General features: G+C 39.1%; 1 protein-coding gene across 3 annotated transcripts in view; it reads right to left on the minus strand.

Annotated features, from left to right (window-relative positions):
* LOC124104744 (neuroendocrine protein 7B2) overlaps positions 1–16,907 on the minus strand; it is a 76,925-nt gene that overhangs the window by 12,342 nt on the left and 47,676 nt on the right. For all 3 annotated transcript variants that reach the window (XM_058584669.1, XM_046461836.2, XM_046461835.2), the window contains one exon: positions 2,209–2,358. In XM_058584669.1, the coding sequence (XP_058440652.1) occupies positions 2,209–2,358 (150 nt within the window). The remainder of the gene's footprint in view (positions 1–2,208; positions 2,359–16,907) is intronic.

Genomic DNA, 16,907 nt, shown 5'->3' on the forward strand with positions numbered 1-16,907 from the left:
CAGATGGGTTTAGTTCCTTGGGAAAGTCAACCTAGCCTCTCTAAGTCTATGTATTCATTTGTAAGGTACAAATAATCAACTACTTACCTTACAGAGTTGCTGTGAGGATGATCATTTATTGATCACTTATGGAACACCAGGCACATAATAGTTTTGTAATATGTTTTAGTTCCCTCTCCCACCATCTCCCTTTTTAAATGGCAGTTCATTCTGTGATTGCTCTTCCAAATAAAGCATCTCCTCCATTCAAATAAAATTTTAAAAAGTTTATCCCTCCTGGCTGCTGCTTTTTCCTACACTCTAACATTACTAGGCATGATGTTCTTAAAGTGAATTATTTTTTCAATCTCTACTGGACTTTAGACAATGGCTTTAAAAAGGGAGACAGGGGGGCTGGGGATGTGGCTCAAGCGGTAGTGCATTTGCCTGGCTGGGTTGGATCCTCATCACCACATAAAAATAAAAAAATAAAGATGTGTGTCCACCGAAAACTAAAAAAATAAATATTAAAAAAATTCTCTCTCTCTCTCTCTCTCTTTCGCTGTCTCTTTAAAATAAAAAAAGGGGGGGCATGGGAGGGGCTGAATTTTGTTCAGGGTTAGAAGAGGAAAGAAGATTCCTTTTCAAAAGTCAATACTGAGAGGGGTCTACTTACAATTTGCCAGGTTGTCTAGCTTCTAGGCAGATTGTAAGCCTTCTAGCAATTTTAAGCATGCAGTTTCTCAGCTCTAGCAGCATGAAGCTGGTATGAAAGTCACATTCTGAATAAATGCGTAGTGCACCTGTACTGGGACAGTCCTCTCTGCACTGAGCTATTTCTAACGTCTTTATCTATGGCAATTAACATGTAGGGAAGGGGAGCAAACAGAGAGCTCAGGTGGTCTGCAGGTGGCAGCTTGACACCCTTTTCATAATTGTTTCTCAAGTACCTGTGAGTAGGCAGAGACTGAGATACAGAGATAGAGACCTGCTCTGGGAAGATCTGGGACCTGAAAATGTGCCTCAGAATCCACATTCTACCCTTGAGGCTGGAGCCCTGCTGCTCTTGGCCTGTGGCTCAGAGGTGGGCAGGCAGGGGAGAGGGAGTAGAGGTTTCCTTCTTGGGCTGCTCACCCATGCTGTGCTGTGCTGTGCATGATTCTCTGTGAGGCAGATCTCAAGCAATTTCTCACAAATAATGGTTACACTTAGCAAGTGATTTCCCTTTAAGTTGCAAACTGTGATTGAACAAATGGTGTGGAATATGTTATCTTAATAGCAAAGTCAGTGGCAGATAATCCCTGACAAGAAGTCTGGAGTTGGGGTTTTATCCACCTCTATCTGCTCACTTTGAATGCTCTTCTCTCAGAGTCCTAGATATACATAACTAGTGCTTGATTACATGGGTCTTTATCTTCCTTTTGTCAAGATAACTTAGAACTACATTGTATGTTTCTTTATTCATTTTGCTGCCCTAGGGATCAAATCCAGGGCTTCTGTGCTTGTTAGGCAAGTGCTCTGCCACTGAGCCACATCCCCAGTCTATACTATATGATTCTTTAAGGCTTTGGCTGTGTCATCCTTTCACAAATGGAGAGACTGGGACTTAAGGAAGTGAATGACATGCTGTAATTGACATTAGAACTCGGACCTCTTGGCTAAAACTGTGGGTCCCTTTCCATTCTCTTATAAAGCAGGTCTCAAACTCCAGTGTACACCACAATCATAAGGCTCCAGCCCCAGAGTCTCTGAGTTAATAAGTCTGGGGTAGGGCCTGAGAATTTGCAATTCTTATAAGATCCCAGGTGATGATCATGCTGCTGGTCCCAGAAGCACACTTAAAGAACCACTGCACTACAATATAGCTAATCAATTTACCCAGACCCTTGGAGACATGGCTCTTCTCCAAACTCAGACTGGTCTTTCTTCCTACCCACCCAAAGCCCTGGAGGCAAATAAAAGGGAGATGAAGTGGTTGAAGCCAGGCTGTGATTCAGGTTTTCCTGCCATCCCAGGCCATCAGCTCCATTTTGCTCAGACACATTCAACTACTTTGGTTGTTCCATCCCAAGATGGAAGCTCTGTGCCCCAGGGAAGACAAGGCCTCAATTTAAATGATGAAAGGAGCAATTAATCTCAGGGAGAGCCTGTATTGTAGATGGTGTTAGAATTTCCAGTTTCCTCCCCAAGCCTCTACTTTCCGTGGGAACCCAAGGGTAAGTCCATTACCTGTTTTTCCAACGGGACAGGGGTTTGGGGGGTCTGGATAGCCTTGATCCTCACTGAAGTCCTTAGGAATGTTGTCACCAGTCAACTCCGCCACAATGTTGGGGATGTTGCCAAAAGGACCCAAGTGCTGCAGACCTTCATGAGCTCCACCTGCAAAGGAATCAGAAGTTCATTGCAGTGCAATTAAATTCATTTTTAGCTACTATTAATTCAGGCATATCATACAGGCAAGATGCTGTGTTCTATGCTTTGGGGAAAGAAAAATAAATAAAACAGTTCCTGCCCTAGAAGGAAGTTTAGATGTTTAGAAATTTAGATGCAGAAACAGATTTTATATTTATATCATATATATATACATAATTTCAGCATAAGGCAGATTATATATGAGCTATGATAGAAATGTGAATACAGCCTGTGGAGTGTGGAAAGGGAGAGTTTCACTTGGCTGGCGCGATGGGAGGGCTTCTTGGATGAGTTTGTATTTGCATGGCACCTATGGGAAGGACTCTGGAAGCTGGGCATGGATCCGGTTGAGGGTAGGGGCAGAAAGGGAGGAGGTTACTGAAAGAAGATTATGAGAAAAAAGGTGAAGAAAAAAGTCACCTCTCATCCTGCCATTCTGGCTCAATCCACTTAAATTTTGAGGTATTTATTCTGATCTTTCGTTTCCTCCTCAGCATGTCTTTTTATACATAAAGCTTTACTCATTTTTATTTCATATTAAAGCACAAGCACCCTTCCGTTTGTCTGCCTGGGTTCTATTCCTGTAATTATGAATGACTATGTAGTTTTTTTTATCCAATCGCTGTACCATGACGTATTAACTATTCCCTTATTGTGAGACATTTAGTGTTTCCCAGTTTGTTTTAGGCATTTAATTTTTTCCATATTTTGGATTAATTTTCCTCAGGATAAATTCCCAGAAGTCTAATTACCGGGTCAAAGGCTATAAACATTTTTATGGCTCATGATATTGTAATGCCAAATGTTTTCCAAAAAAAGAGGTACTAATTAATGAAATTCATCAACAAAAAATGAGAATACCATTTTAGAACATCCTTAGTAACCATTGGGATTTGTAAAAATATTTTTTTAAACTTCCTCTGCTAATTTTAATTTAGAAAAATTTAAATGTCTTTTGATTTTTCAGCTCATTCAAATATTTGCCATGTTTATCTGCTAGTTTTGATTTCTTATTTATGACTTGTCTGTTTATGGTCTTGGAATTAAAATGTTTATCTTATCAATTTGTTCAAGCATTCTACATAATAAAGATATCAGGCCTTTGGCCATCACAGCTTTGGCAAATATTTTCCCATGTTGTCTGACTTTGAATTCTAGTCATTATTACAATACTTTACCAACATAAGTTTTTAATATTTGTTTAGTCAGACTTGTTTTTATTCTCCTTTGTGATTTCTTCTTGTGCTTCTAAACTTGCAAAGTTGTTGTCCCTTCAGAGGTACTACCAACATTGGGATATTTCTTTTAGCTTTTCTATTTTTTAAATTGACTCTTTAATACATATGTTATTTATTTTGGTATATGTAAAACAGTTAACCTATTATCCCACCAGCATTTGTTTAAAAAAAAAAATTCTGTCATTTCCCATTTATTCTATGCCTCCCACAAACTTCTAAGTACTTCATACCAAAACCTTCTCAGAACCCAGGGCCCAGCAGAGAATAGGAACAACTTACACTGATTGCATAACTTGCTTTACTGTATATGTGCAAATGCATATCAATTTCTGGACACTTTCTTGTAGCCCTAACATTTTATAAGTTTCAGGAAGTTTCCTTTTCCATCAGAGAGCAGACCATTTCTTGAAAGAACTTCATATTTCTCAGTTTTATTTAGGCCCAGGAACCCCTCACAGCTGCTTTAGTGTACAGTACCCCCCACCCCCTACACAGACTCAAACAAGGAACGACAACTCAGAAACAAAAGATGACTTGGCAAGCCTGAAATTAGAGCTCCACCTTCCACCTCCACAAGATAATCTTGCCAACTGGCCAGATTACCTGAGTTCAGCTGGATGGACTTCTCTTTCTCCCTGGATGAACGCAGTAACTTGCTTTTGTTATTTTGGGCTCAACCAACTCTACTTTGGATTGATACATTTCTTTCTTTGGGAATGTATACATATTCAGTAAGATCATGTCTGGCTCCATGTCTTGGAAGTCATAATATCTCTATAAAGTTACTTTCATCATTCAATCTCCATTTATTATGTTTGATTTGAGGTTTAACTTTAAAAAGGCAATCTTATCTCCAGTAATTCCCCCTAGCTCTCAAATTCATAAACCACCAATCATCTGGGTTGTTGATTTCATTCATGTTTATATTTCATTGCTTTGCAATGAGAGTGGGCAGCCTGCAGAATTTTTACATTTGAAAAAATGTATTTGTTTTGCAGACTAGTATATTATTATTTTTGTATATTTTCCATGTGCATAATAGAATAAGGTATTTTATATAACCCATAATCGTCAAAAAATAGTGAATTATTCAACATTTTAAGTGTATTCTTTATGTTCTTATATTTTATCATAATCTGATGGCAATATATTAAAATCTACGAATACTACTATTTATCTGCCAATCTCTTATTACTGTTTTCATTTTATCACTTTGATGCTATGTTAGTTGGCATGTCCAAGGATATAAATTCTTCATTTTAACTACATTAGTAATTGGCTGTTAAATAAAAATTAATTCATAAAGCATGCTTTCATTCATATTTCTCCTATTAGCCTGCTACTCTTTATTCCATTGGTTTGTCATCTCTTTATTTTAACCTTTCTGTGTCTTTCTGATGGTTCATCCAATTCACGCTGTGGTAGCTGCTTGCAGAAGTACTCTGGACATATGTAATTATTATTCCACATTAACTCAAAAGTTGCAAGGATTAAGCAGACATATCAGTACACTTGGTATTGATATATTTGAAGCTTTGTATAATCTTGGCGCTGCCACTGTGCTTGCTATAGGGCATGCTCTCTGCTGTGTCAATACATGTTTCAACTTTTGAAAGCACCCTAGCATTAGATGCCAGGAATTATCCAACTTGGCTCAAAGGTGAATGCATGTCTTAATGCCCCATTAGTAATTAATGAAGGAAGCAAACACAGTCTCCCTTATGAAAGGCCTGCCAAGGCTCTGTTTACCTGTGTGCACCAGAGCCATTAAAATGAATGCCACACTTGTTATGGAGCAACAGATGTTTAGAACCAGGCAGATATATTAGAACACAAGCTCTTTTCAAACTGCACTTAATGACACCAAATGAAAACAAAGTCACTGGGGTAGGAACTGTGGGAGATGTGTAGAAGTAAAAAAAAAAAGTTGCCCTTTGCACTCAGGACCTGGAGTTTTATAGACAAGTAAGCACTTATGGAAAATAACTTGAAAATCATCTGGTTGCAGACCCAATAAAATGCTAGTTATCTGGTTCATTATAATGTTTAGATATTGTTGATCTATTAGACCTGAAGCCACGTCAATCAAAATGTTATGGTGCTACGAATGATGTTTGGTCCACTCACTTCAATCTCCTTCACTATCTTACATCCAGATACATTTTAAAATGATTAACTAATCAATTTAAGAAATATTTATTGAGTATATTCTATAAGGCAAGATTTGGACTAAGTACGGGAGGGTCAGTGATGAACCATTCTCATGTGGACCCTGCTTTCATTAGTGTATACTCTATAGCGATACAAAAAAGAAATAAACATTTAATGCATTCTGTTGTCATGTATAACTAACTAGAACAAATTTTTAAAAATAAAAATAAAAGATAATTGTTTTGAAAATAAAAAAAAGAAAGAGATTAATGCACTTATACTGGAAGCAAGACACAGCAGGATGTCACAGCTGTGTAGAGAGAATAATCTAGCCCTTCTCTAAGGCATGGAAGACTTCTTGCTAGAAGAAACATATCAGTTATTTTGCTAAAGTTATAGAAGATAAAAATATGACAGATCTGGTCTCTATTCTCTAGATGATGCTATAGTCTAGATGGTTAATTTAGACTAACACAATAAACCAGTGGTGTGTAATAAGATATACTCCCCAGTACAATTAATCATGGTGTAGACAATGCATAGTGGTACAGCAACTGACCACTGTACAAAACAGTTTGGAAGGAAATTAAGAAGGGCTACTCTAAGACTGTTGCTCTAATGCAGGAGTGTAGTGACAAGGATTGGGTATAGGGTGGCCACAGTAGCCATACATATAACACAGATGAGTCAAAAGTCTGTGAAGATGCCAAAGTCTACAGGTCTGCTGATCTGAGAAAACAACACCATTGCTAAAGACAGGATCTTTCACCTACAGCTTTGAAATTATTTCAGGTAATTAATTCTACCCTGTGATGATGTGTTATTTATCTGTTGCCACTACAGCCATAGCAATCTACAAATATCTCTAAAGTGAATGGAAAATACCTAATTTTTGTCAAATGAATTTTAAAGCCCAGTTTGGTTTACCTACGCTTTATGTGATAAAATTGGTATCAGGAAGCTGATTATTGCTAAACTCTAGATATTGATTTATTGATAGATTTTGCTTATATCATCATGGCAACAAAGTTGTACTCAATTGTGATGCACAGGAGCAATTGTAGGAAGAAGGAAAAGGATACCTGAATTCGTCTGATCTGGGTTGGAGCCCTTAAATCTCTTTCTTGGACTGTGCTGGAACACTCCATAAAAGTCTGCTAAGCTTTCACCCACATCTGGCTCCCTTTTGCATCCCCATCCTCTGCTTTGTGCCTTTCTCCCTCGCCTGCATATGCTTTTTAGGTTGGTGATCCAGCCAGGCAGTTGACCTTGTTGGTGTCAGTCTCTCCCTAGCCTCGGTTCTCTGATGGACCTCAGCTCCTTCTCTGCCACTCATGAACTGGTCGGGTCCCAGCATGACTCCCAGCAGCAGTTTTAAGGACACTAGTTGGAATTCAGCACCTTCCCCTCTCACTTATTCAGAGCAGGGCATGCATCTTTCTGGTTAATTAAAACTCTTTTCAGTTTCAAATCCATTTTCCTGCTTTAGTGACTTTGAACATTTGCAATGTCTAGTAAATAAAAACATGAAAAGTTAATTCCAGAAAACACCAAAATTTTTACTTAACTCTGAACAGCCGTGAGATTTCTGGTGTACTGGCTTCTTAGAATAAATCTCTGGTATTATATTTTACTCTCATATATGTATAAGAAGCAAAATCCGAACTGAGTTTTCCAATTATAGTAATATGTCACTCATCTTTTTATTGGGGAACATGGTTTTCCATATAGTACCCAGATAACTGAAACAACCCCTTTAAGATCAATATTCATGTACTTAATCATTTTAAAGGAAAAATTTCACCATCTAACAAATTCCCAGGTGATGCTAAAACCACTGGTCTGTGAATCATGCTTTTAGTAACAAAGAGCTGAAAAATGAGAAAATAGAGTTCATTAAAATTGCATGTAAAATAAGATTAAATTAGTTCTGAGAGCACCCTAGGGTGTTGATCTTGCTTTATGGAATTTGCAACATCCAGTGGAGCTGCTGAGAGCCTTTTTAAAAGCCCCTTGAGGCTTCAGATTAGGGAGTTGTAGCTGCAGTGAAAGTCCTTTGACTCAAGGCTTTATTCCAATTAAAGAGGCCCTCCACATTTCACAAGAAAAGCAGCCTGTGGCACCATTTCTCATTCACACGAATCCTGCAGGAATTGGAAGTAAACACCTCCCTTGCAGATATGTTCTCAATGTGTGCAAATTACATCCTTCATCTTTCACCAAAAATCTTCTAGTGAATTTAGTAGGACAAGAATTACTAATCATAACTATAATTAAGAAAATAAATCCTGTGAGGATACAAGGTCAACATACATAAATCAATAGCTTTCTTATACTCCAATAATGATTTGGCTGAGAAAGAAATCAAGAATACTACTCAATTCTCAAAAAAAAAAAAAAAAAAAAAAAACTTAGAAATAAATCTAACTAGTGAGGTGAAAGACCTTTACAATGAAAATTAAGACACACTGAAGAAAGAGTGAAGACCTTAGAGGATGAAAAGACATACTATGTTCATGGACAGGCAGACTTATTGTCATCAAAATGGCCATATTACCAAAAGCAATCTACAGATTCAATGCAATCCCCATTAAATACCAAAGACACACCTTCTTCACTGAACCAGAGAAAAGAACCCTAAAATTTATACAGAAGAATAAAATACACAGGATAGCCAAAACAATCCTGACCAATAAGAGTAAGGCTAGAGACATCACAATACCTAACTTGAATTATACTACAGAAATATAGTAACAAAACCAGCATGGTACTGACATAAAAAATACACATAGTGCAATGGAACAAATAGAAGACACAAAGACAAATTCACACAGAATAATCATGACCCTTGACAAAGGTACCAAAAACATACATTGGAAAAAAGATAACCTTTTTAACAAATGATGCTGGGAAAACTGGATATTCAATATACAAGAACTAAACTAGATTCTTATCTCTCATCCTGCACAAAAATCAACTCAAACTGTCATAAAGACCTAAGAATTGAACCAGAAACACTGAAAGTACTAGAAGAAAACACAGGGTCAACACTCCAACATATTGGTATAGGCATCAACTCCCATAACAACCCTCCTAAAGTTCAAGAAATAAAACCAAGAATCAATAAGTGAGATGGCATCAAATTAAAAAGCTTCTGCTCAACAAAGAAAACAATGAAGAGTATAAAAAGGAATCCTACATAATAGGAGAAAATCTTTGCTAAACTACTCTTCTGACAGGGGATTAATATCAAGAATATATAAAATCTCAAAAAAACTTAATACCAAATAAACTAATCAATAAGTGGGCCAAAAATCTAAATATACATTTCTCAAAAGAATAAACAGAATGGCCAACAAATATGTGAAAAAATATTCAACATCTTTAGCAATCAGAGAGATACAAATCAAAACTACACTAGGAACTCATTGCACCCCACTTAGAAAGGCAATCATCAAGAATACAAACAGCAATGATTGCTGCAAAGGATGTGGGGGGAAAAGGTACACTTATACACTGTTGGTAAATGGCAAATTAGTATAATCACTTTGAAAAGCTGATTGAAGATTCCTCAAAAGACGAGGAATGGAAACACCACATGATACATTCCTTGATATTTATCTGAAGGAACTAAAATAATATAGTGATACATGCACGGGAATGTTTAAAGCACACATACAATTCATAATAGCCAAGTTATAGAACCAGTCTATGTGCCCATTGGCAGACAGATGGATTTTTTAAAAAATGTGGTATATATACACAATGGAGTTCTACTCAGCCACAAAGAAGAATGAAATTATGAATAAATCTCAAAGGAGTTAGTGTTTGTACCTGTTTTAAAGTATTAAATGATTACTTTGTAACTATCTAAACAAACAACTGTTATTTAGGTTATAACAATATTGTTGACATCCAAAATACATGTATCTAAGTATATGTATGCATCTCTGAGAACTATCTGTCTAAGCCTTGTCTAAGTGTTATGTAAAAGTTTATAAAATGAAAGTTTATGTAAGTTTACTGACAAGTCAACCAATAAGTGCTCTCTTTTATACATTGTATCTGAACAGAAGGGCTACACTGTGATTTGAAGACCTGTCTTATATATATTTACTTTTACTAAGTATATTTCTGATCATTAACACTGTTTCCTAAACATATAAGAGATTTAAGGCTATCCTTTGTTTTTTGTTCACCCATGCAGACATGTGATTACTGTTACTATACATTCTATATTCTAATTATCCTTTAAAAGTTAATAAAATAAGGAAAAATGAAATTATGTCATTTTCTGGTAAATTAATAAAACTGGAGAACCTCATGCTAAGTGAGATAAGCCAGACTTAGAAAGTCAAGTGTTGAATGTTTTCTCTTACATATGAAAGTGAGAGAGGTAAAAGGAATAAAAATGGGGATCTCACAAAAATAGAAGGGAGACCAGTAAAGTAGAGGCAGAGGACCAAAGAGGAGGGAGGAGGTGAAGGGATGGGAAAGAATTGGGGAATGAGGTTGACCAAATTATGCTATGTGCATATATGAATATATCACGATGAATTTCACTTTTATATTTAACCATAAATAAATAGAAAGAAGATTAGTAGAATGGAGAAAAGGGGATCAGGGATAAGGGGGAGGGGAGGGCAAGGGGAAGTACTGGAGATTGAAATGGAGCACATTTTGTTATACACTTTGATGAATACGTCAAAATGAATCCCACCAGATGTATAACTATAGTGCATGAATAAAAACATTTTTAAAAGTCTTGCAAGATAATTACTTGCCTAAAGTCACCAGAAAATCAGTGCTATTTTTGGAGTCTGGAATTCCAATATTGTTTGTACTCCAGAAGGCATGAGGAGAATCCCCAGGGGCCTTATACAGCCCATCCATACCTTTCCAGTGGGGTCCCATCTTTCAAAGGTTAGCTCCAGCTCCAGAGCAACAGTTGGCAGAACCACCTGTCAAGATAATGGAGCCTCTCATGGTTTGTAGCTCAAAGGACCCAAAGCAGCAATGACCAGGGTTTTGGCTTCCCACTACAGAGCCAGGCACCAGCAGAACCACTCTGAATGGGAAACCAGCCATTGCCCTCACTACCATGGTTCCTTCGTGTCTGAGTGCTGACTCATGCCAGAAGGCTGAGAGCATCCAGACAGAGCCCCTGCCCTGCAGACTTTGCCTCACAATTTGGTAACACCCTGACAAGCTTGCAGCCAGCCTCGTCCCATCAGTACCCGCACCCCATGCCGAGCTGTCCATGGACTCTTGCAGCTGGGCATCAGTGCCCGGCAAGAAAGGAGAATTGTGGTGGGGCAGCCTGGTGCCAAGGAGCCAGACACCCACCTCATAAAAAGGGAGTTCCGTGAGGAGAGGCTGGCAGGGAGTGGGCACACACTCCTCAATACCAGCCATTCAGCGGGAGGGACAGGGTCCAGCAGTTTTCACTTATGTTACCACAAACAGCAGATGCTAAAAATACGCTGTAGTCTTGTCCTTCATTCTTCCAGCAAATATCCATCAATCATTTCTAAAGTGATGACCAGCTTTTCTTTCATTACTGGTCTGGGAGACTGAAGCTGTCAGGTCACTCTGAGGAATAGCTCCCCCTCTGGTTTTTTCCTCACCCTCCTTCAGAAGCTGAAGGTGCAAGGGAGAAAGCACCCGAAGAAATGAGGAGAGGAAATGGAGATATGGGGAGGACTCCCCACCCCTAAGCCAGGAGGAGGGCAAAGCAAAGTGGGACCGAGGAGACATCTGACGTGGAAAGCAGTGAGGCAGAACGTGGCCAGTGTGGAGCACGGAGAGGACACGAGGGACTAAATGAGGACCCATCCCAGGATACCAAGGGCCTTACTAAGGAAGATCTCACTTGCCCTGAAAATTTCTTGTTTTTTTTCCCCCATGACTTGAAGTTAACCCACTTTTACAAAAAGTACAATCACTGCTCCTCACTGGGAGGACTCATCAGTCAGCACCTGAACAATCCGAGCCTCGGTTTCTCCTACTTGGTATGGCATACAGGCAGAGTCACCCACATACCGTCTCCACTGGAGCAAAGAAGACAGGGGCAAGAAGAGAGGGCTGGAGAAGGAAACGCAAGTTAGCCCTTATTAACAGGAAATAGAGCCTGAAAGAGGAGGCCCGCACAAGGGTGGGCTCTAATCTTCTTGATGTCTAATCTCCATGTTTCTGCTTCCTGCAATTCAGGTAATTCAAGTGGGCTCAAAGGAAGAAATAAAAGAAATTGAGCAGTTTCTGTACATGACCATCTCAAGACCCACTCTGTGTATTAAGACTTTCCTTTTTTGCCTTGATTGCTGCCAAGAAATCAGAGTCCTAAAATGCAAACATATTTTACGAAAAGCAACTTTTTTCATCTACTGTGGATCCATAGCAAAACCATCCTTTTTATAAAAGAAACTTCTGTAGCTTCCTGTTATGAGAGCCCTAGATTCAGGTCCACCTCTGCCACATTGGGATTCTATCACCTCTCTGTCTGGCTGCACCTCCGTTACCTCCCTTTTAATCTGGGGATAACATACTGTGGGAGAACCAAATCAGATACTGCATATCAAATGCTTATCTCAGTGCCTGGTATGTAGTAAGTACTCAATAAATGCCAGCTACTTTATTATCCAAACATCATTTCTTAACAGCACGATTAACAGAGCACGAATCCTACATGTTTGTTCATTCTGATCACAGTGTAGGAGTTGGGATCTTGTGCAACAGCAGCTCAAAGCTTTTTGCTAGCACCTGTGACTCCTTATCAATTTAAAACTAAATAATTAAATTAACACTTGAGCTCAATCTTTTCATTTTTTTCAGAGCAGGCCTCCCCCATCCCAAAGCAAGTGGCATAATGTCTTCTCTCAAGGAGCTTGCCTTCCAGCTAAAGGGGACAAAATATGTATCTGATGTAAGTGCCAGTTTGTTGAGAGAGACCATGAGCACATAGAATAGAAATACCTCTCCCAGAATGAGAGAATGAGCTCACAACCCTTAACTCTTAGACACGGATATAGTGGCCTGGACTCTCCTCCCTGTGAGTGGAAGCTGTTTAGAATGGTGAAGGCTTATGTTGCAATATCCACATACTCCAAACTCATGACATGTGATCCCAAAGCACACAGCACTTAGCTATTGAGAAAAACAATGGAATGATTCTATCTGTGGTGAATTGGCTTATTCCTTGATTTGCTTCAGGGCAGGGGGCTGGCGAGGGCAGTGTACTAGACTTATACTCCCAGTTGGAGCCTGGTCCCCACATAGCCCACAGGGCAAATGCCCCATCACTGGCTCATCTTGTCCCTATGGAAGATCTGAATTGGGGTGAGCCTTGGCAGATGAGCAAAGCAAAACCCATTGTTCAGATAGCTCACTTGAAAGGCATTTATTTTCATTCCTCTTCTTTCTTCTTCAGCCTTCCCCTCACCCCCAACCCAAGGATCCAAAAAGCTCAGGCTCCTTTGGGACCAAGGGCAACATTATCATCATCTACTTGGAGGCACGCAAAGAGTAGAAGCAGAAACACAGTCTTAAGCATACAGCATTTGCAGCTTTCACATCTACATGTGGTCCCAATTTAGGATCACAAGCAGAGTTGTTTATTTTAGAAAAGCTTTTTAGTTCACTTTTAAGGTATTTTGCTTAGGCATTGCTTGTTTTTCAAAAGGAGAAAATGTGTATTTTTTTTCCAAAGAGTGTTTGTTTTGGCTGTTTACTCATTTGCAAAAGTTCAAATTTTATTCTATGAGTTGAACCAATTTCCCTGCAGTCACCACAAGCCCCTCCCCTCCCCAACACATACACAAATCCAAAGAATAAAATACAATAATTTGGAACAAGGCATTTTGGAGATAGTTGCAAATATGGCAGGTTTTGGGGTGGGGGGAAAGCCATTTCAATAGATAATTTGCAATAGCACTTCTGGCTTCTTAATTTAACTCTTATTTGCTGCCTGAAATGAAGTCTTAACCCATCAATTTATATGGAGGTAAAGTGTATCTTCATATTGAGGTTAAGGCTCATTTTGGGTCCTTTAAGAACTTTATTCTATGATTCTTGCTGAAATTATATGATCTAGCTGGGGGTCAGAGTGGAACTTAAGTTGAGGTATCAGTTATTGCTGAAAAAGTAACAAAACAAAATTGTGGTGGTGGTATTTGGGATTAGGTGAGAATCTGGGCAAAACTGGTGAAAGGTCAAAGTATGAATTTGGGTCACTGGCATCTGATTCCACATGGCACTAGATTGCCTCCGACTATCTACCCCACCCCAACCGTTCTTTCTGAACTGACTCTTACTGACAACATCCTTTGTCAGCTGCTCTGCTCCCAATGACATGACAAGTCTTAAGGGTCATTCTTCTGTTTAAGGTTCTCTACCACCATGACAATGAGTGCTAATTAATATGTGGTGCTCTGCTCCTGTGAAATAAATTTGCAACTTACAGGACTTCTGAGGTAATGATTTTAAAGTAGCGATTTCAATAACAGGGTCCCAGGCCCTCTGTTTTATCAGCTAAAAAGACAAGCAGGATGTGGCTTAGTGATAGAACATTTACCTAGCATGCTCAAGGGCTGGGATCCAATTCCCCAGAACTGCAAAAAAGACAAGCAGGCTCTGATGGGTGCAGGCTCTATGAGGTCCTCAGATAAGGAGAAAGGGTAACAGCAGTGACTATCCTGGTAGGCAGGCAGAAATCAACAAAGGCAGAATCTCCAAGGCCAAACCACAGCTAGGCAAAGGTGTAAGAAGCTCATAAATAATCAGTGGTCAAGCGCCTGACGGATGGCTTCCAACACAAAGGCAGAGATATGCAGAAGCTTGGTAAATAGGAAAGCATGAATGGGTGAGCCAGCAGATGACTTCAAACAAGACTCCATGGGAAAGGGGGTGACCCTCTGTCCCACAAAGTTCTTTAATGGTCTCTATCAAGCCAGGAGAAGAAGGCTAGTGGGGAAACAGCTACAGAGAAGGCAAGAAGATGTGCCCATCCTGGCTGGGAAGGAGGCAGGAGGTGGCAGGGCCTGGTACTGAAAGTCCTCTTCTTGTAGGTTAGCTGTGATCAGAGGAGCGTCACTAGCACAGGCTGGGAGGTATGTGGCTTAAGCATGTAATTATTTCATCACATCAGTCCCCTACCTATGTCTGTAGCCTAAGCAGGGGGACTCAATTTGGGCCATGGCAAAGAACATTTTCTCACTCAACCTTACAAATTGGTACCTGCATTAATTATCAGTCTCCTATTTCCCTTGCTCCGTCCAAAGCTGCCATAGATAGCTAGAATAAACATTTGTTTTGGACACACTGACCTTCTTGTAGGACATGCTTTTCTGTGTCTGAGTTTCTAGCAGTCATGACCTTTTTTAAAAAAATTCCAGCCTGAGGAGGGGAGGGCATGTGACTGGGAGAAGAATAGAGACTCTATGAACCTCTGGTAATGTTTTTCTGGTCTGTATTCCCATCTCACACAAATATTCCCCGCTTGTTCCTTTTGGATCCAAGTAATTGCTGCCTGTTGATAGTAACTGAGAACATAACAACAACGAAACAAACAGAAAATGCTGGCTACCCACTAAGAATCACTTTTCTGTCAGGCTCCATACCTGGAGCTGGGATCCAATAACACATTGTAGGAGACAGATTCAAGGGGGTCACATAGCTGTATTGAAAGCTTAAGCGATTCATACCATAGTAGATAGAAGAGGGACATCTTAGCAGGTGAAGCATCCCATGCAGACATTGAAAAAAAAATATATATATATATATGTATATATTCTGAACCATAAAAGAGGCAATCTCCCTTGCCCACACATGATTGTAGGGTTAAAGAAAGCATAAGCAATTAAAATTTATAAACAACCCCAGCCTTACATTTAAGGTTGGCTTCAACCTCTCTATCCACATCAGAAATGATGTTGGCCTAAGAAAAGTTCAGTCTCTATAAACTATTTTGGAATAGTATATAGAAGCACTATCTGAGAGAGATACAATGTGAACCTCATATATAATTTAAAATTGTCTACTATCCTCATTTCAAAAAATTAAAAATACGTGAAATTAAATTTAATAGTTTATTTTATTATTATCAAGTTATTGTCATTTCAACATGTAATTGATATGAAAAATTACCAATAAGACATTTTGCATGTTTTCATACTGTTTTTAAGATATGGTGCTTGGGTTTTGCTTGTAGCCCAATGCAAATTAAACCAGACATATTCTGAGTGCTCAGGAGCCACATGGGGCTGGTGACAAAATACTGGATGGACAGGAAGACAGGAGACTCAGCTTGGTGACCCAAAGTGCAGTCTCTGCAAACCAGCTGCCTCAGTTTGAATGTTGGCCCCATCATACTGGCTGCATGATCATGTCTGTAAAATGATGAAACACATAATTTCAACCATAGGAGGTTGACATGAGGTTAAAACTAAAATAGTCCTTTTTAAGGCTTTTTCATGAATTGTGGAAAAATATAAGGTGTTTAATGAAAGTTAGCTGTGGTCATCATTTTATATTTCATGAGCTCTATGAAACTGAAAAACATAGGTGATCCTGAACAAGTTATCTTCTCTATGAAACAGGGGTGACAATAGTTCTTCATCGAGAAGACTGACTGGTACAAGCATAGCACTTAATATTTTCTTCTTTTTCCTTGGATTGAGGGGTCATGATCAGAAAAATAGTTGAAGGGCCAATTGAGTGGGATAGAGGTAAACAGACCTGTATAACTAGCAATCTGGGTAGACTCAAGGTAACTGAGGAGAAAGTAAGCATCCAGGTGGCTCCAACCAGCTCCCTGTTTCTTTAGCGGTCCCTTCACTAGAAGATATGTTCTGCACTGATCTGCAGGCTGATAGTGTGTGCCTGTGCATCTTATAGGATGCATTCCTATGTATGCCATAGTTAGCACTTTAAAGCTATAGACATGACTCAATTCCCTTGTGTTATTAAGGAGGACAACTTGGGAAAGAGAAGACCAGTTTTTGTTTGTTTGTTTATTAGAAGATTCAAAATCTCACCGTGGCATCCATCTGTAATTGCAGCAGCTTGGGAGGTTGAGACAAGAGGATCGGGAGTTCAAAGTCAGCCTCAGCAACTTAGCAAGGCACTAAGTAA

The sequence above is a fragment of the Marmota monax genome, unplaced genomic scaffold (assembly GCF_021218885.2).
Source record: "Marmota monax isolate L192 unplaced genomic scaffold, Marmota_monax_Labrador192_F-V1.1 WCK01_AAM20220418_F8-fsc00001, whole genome shotgun sequence".
Classification (NCBI taxonomy): Eukaryota; Metazoa; Chordata; class Mammalia; order Rodentia; family Sciuridae; genus Marmota; species Marmota monax.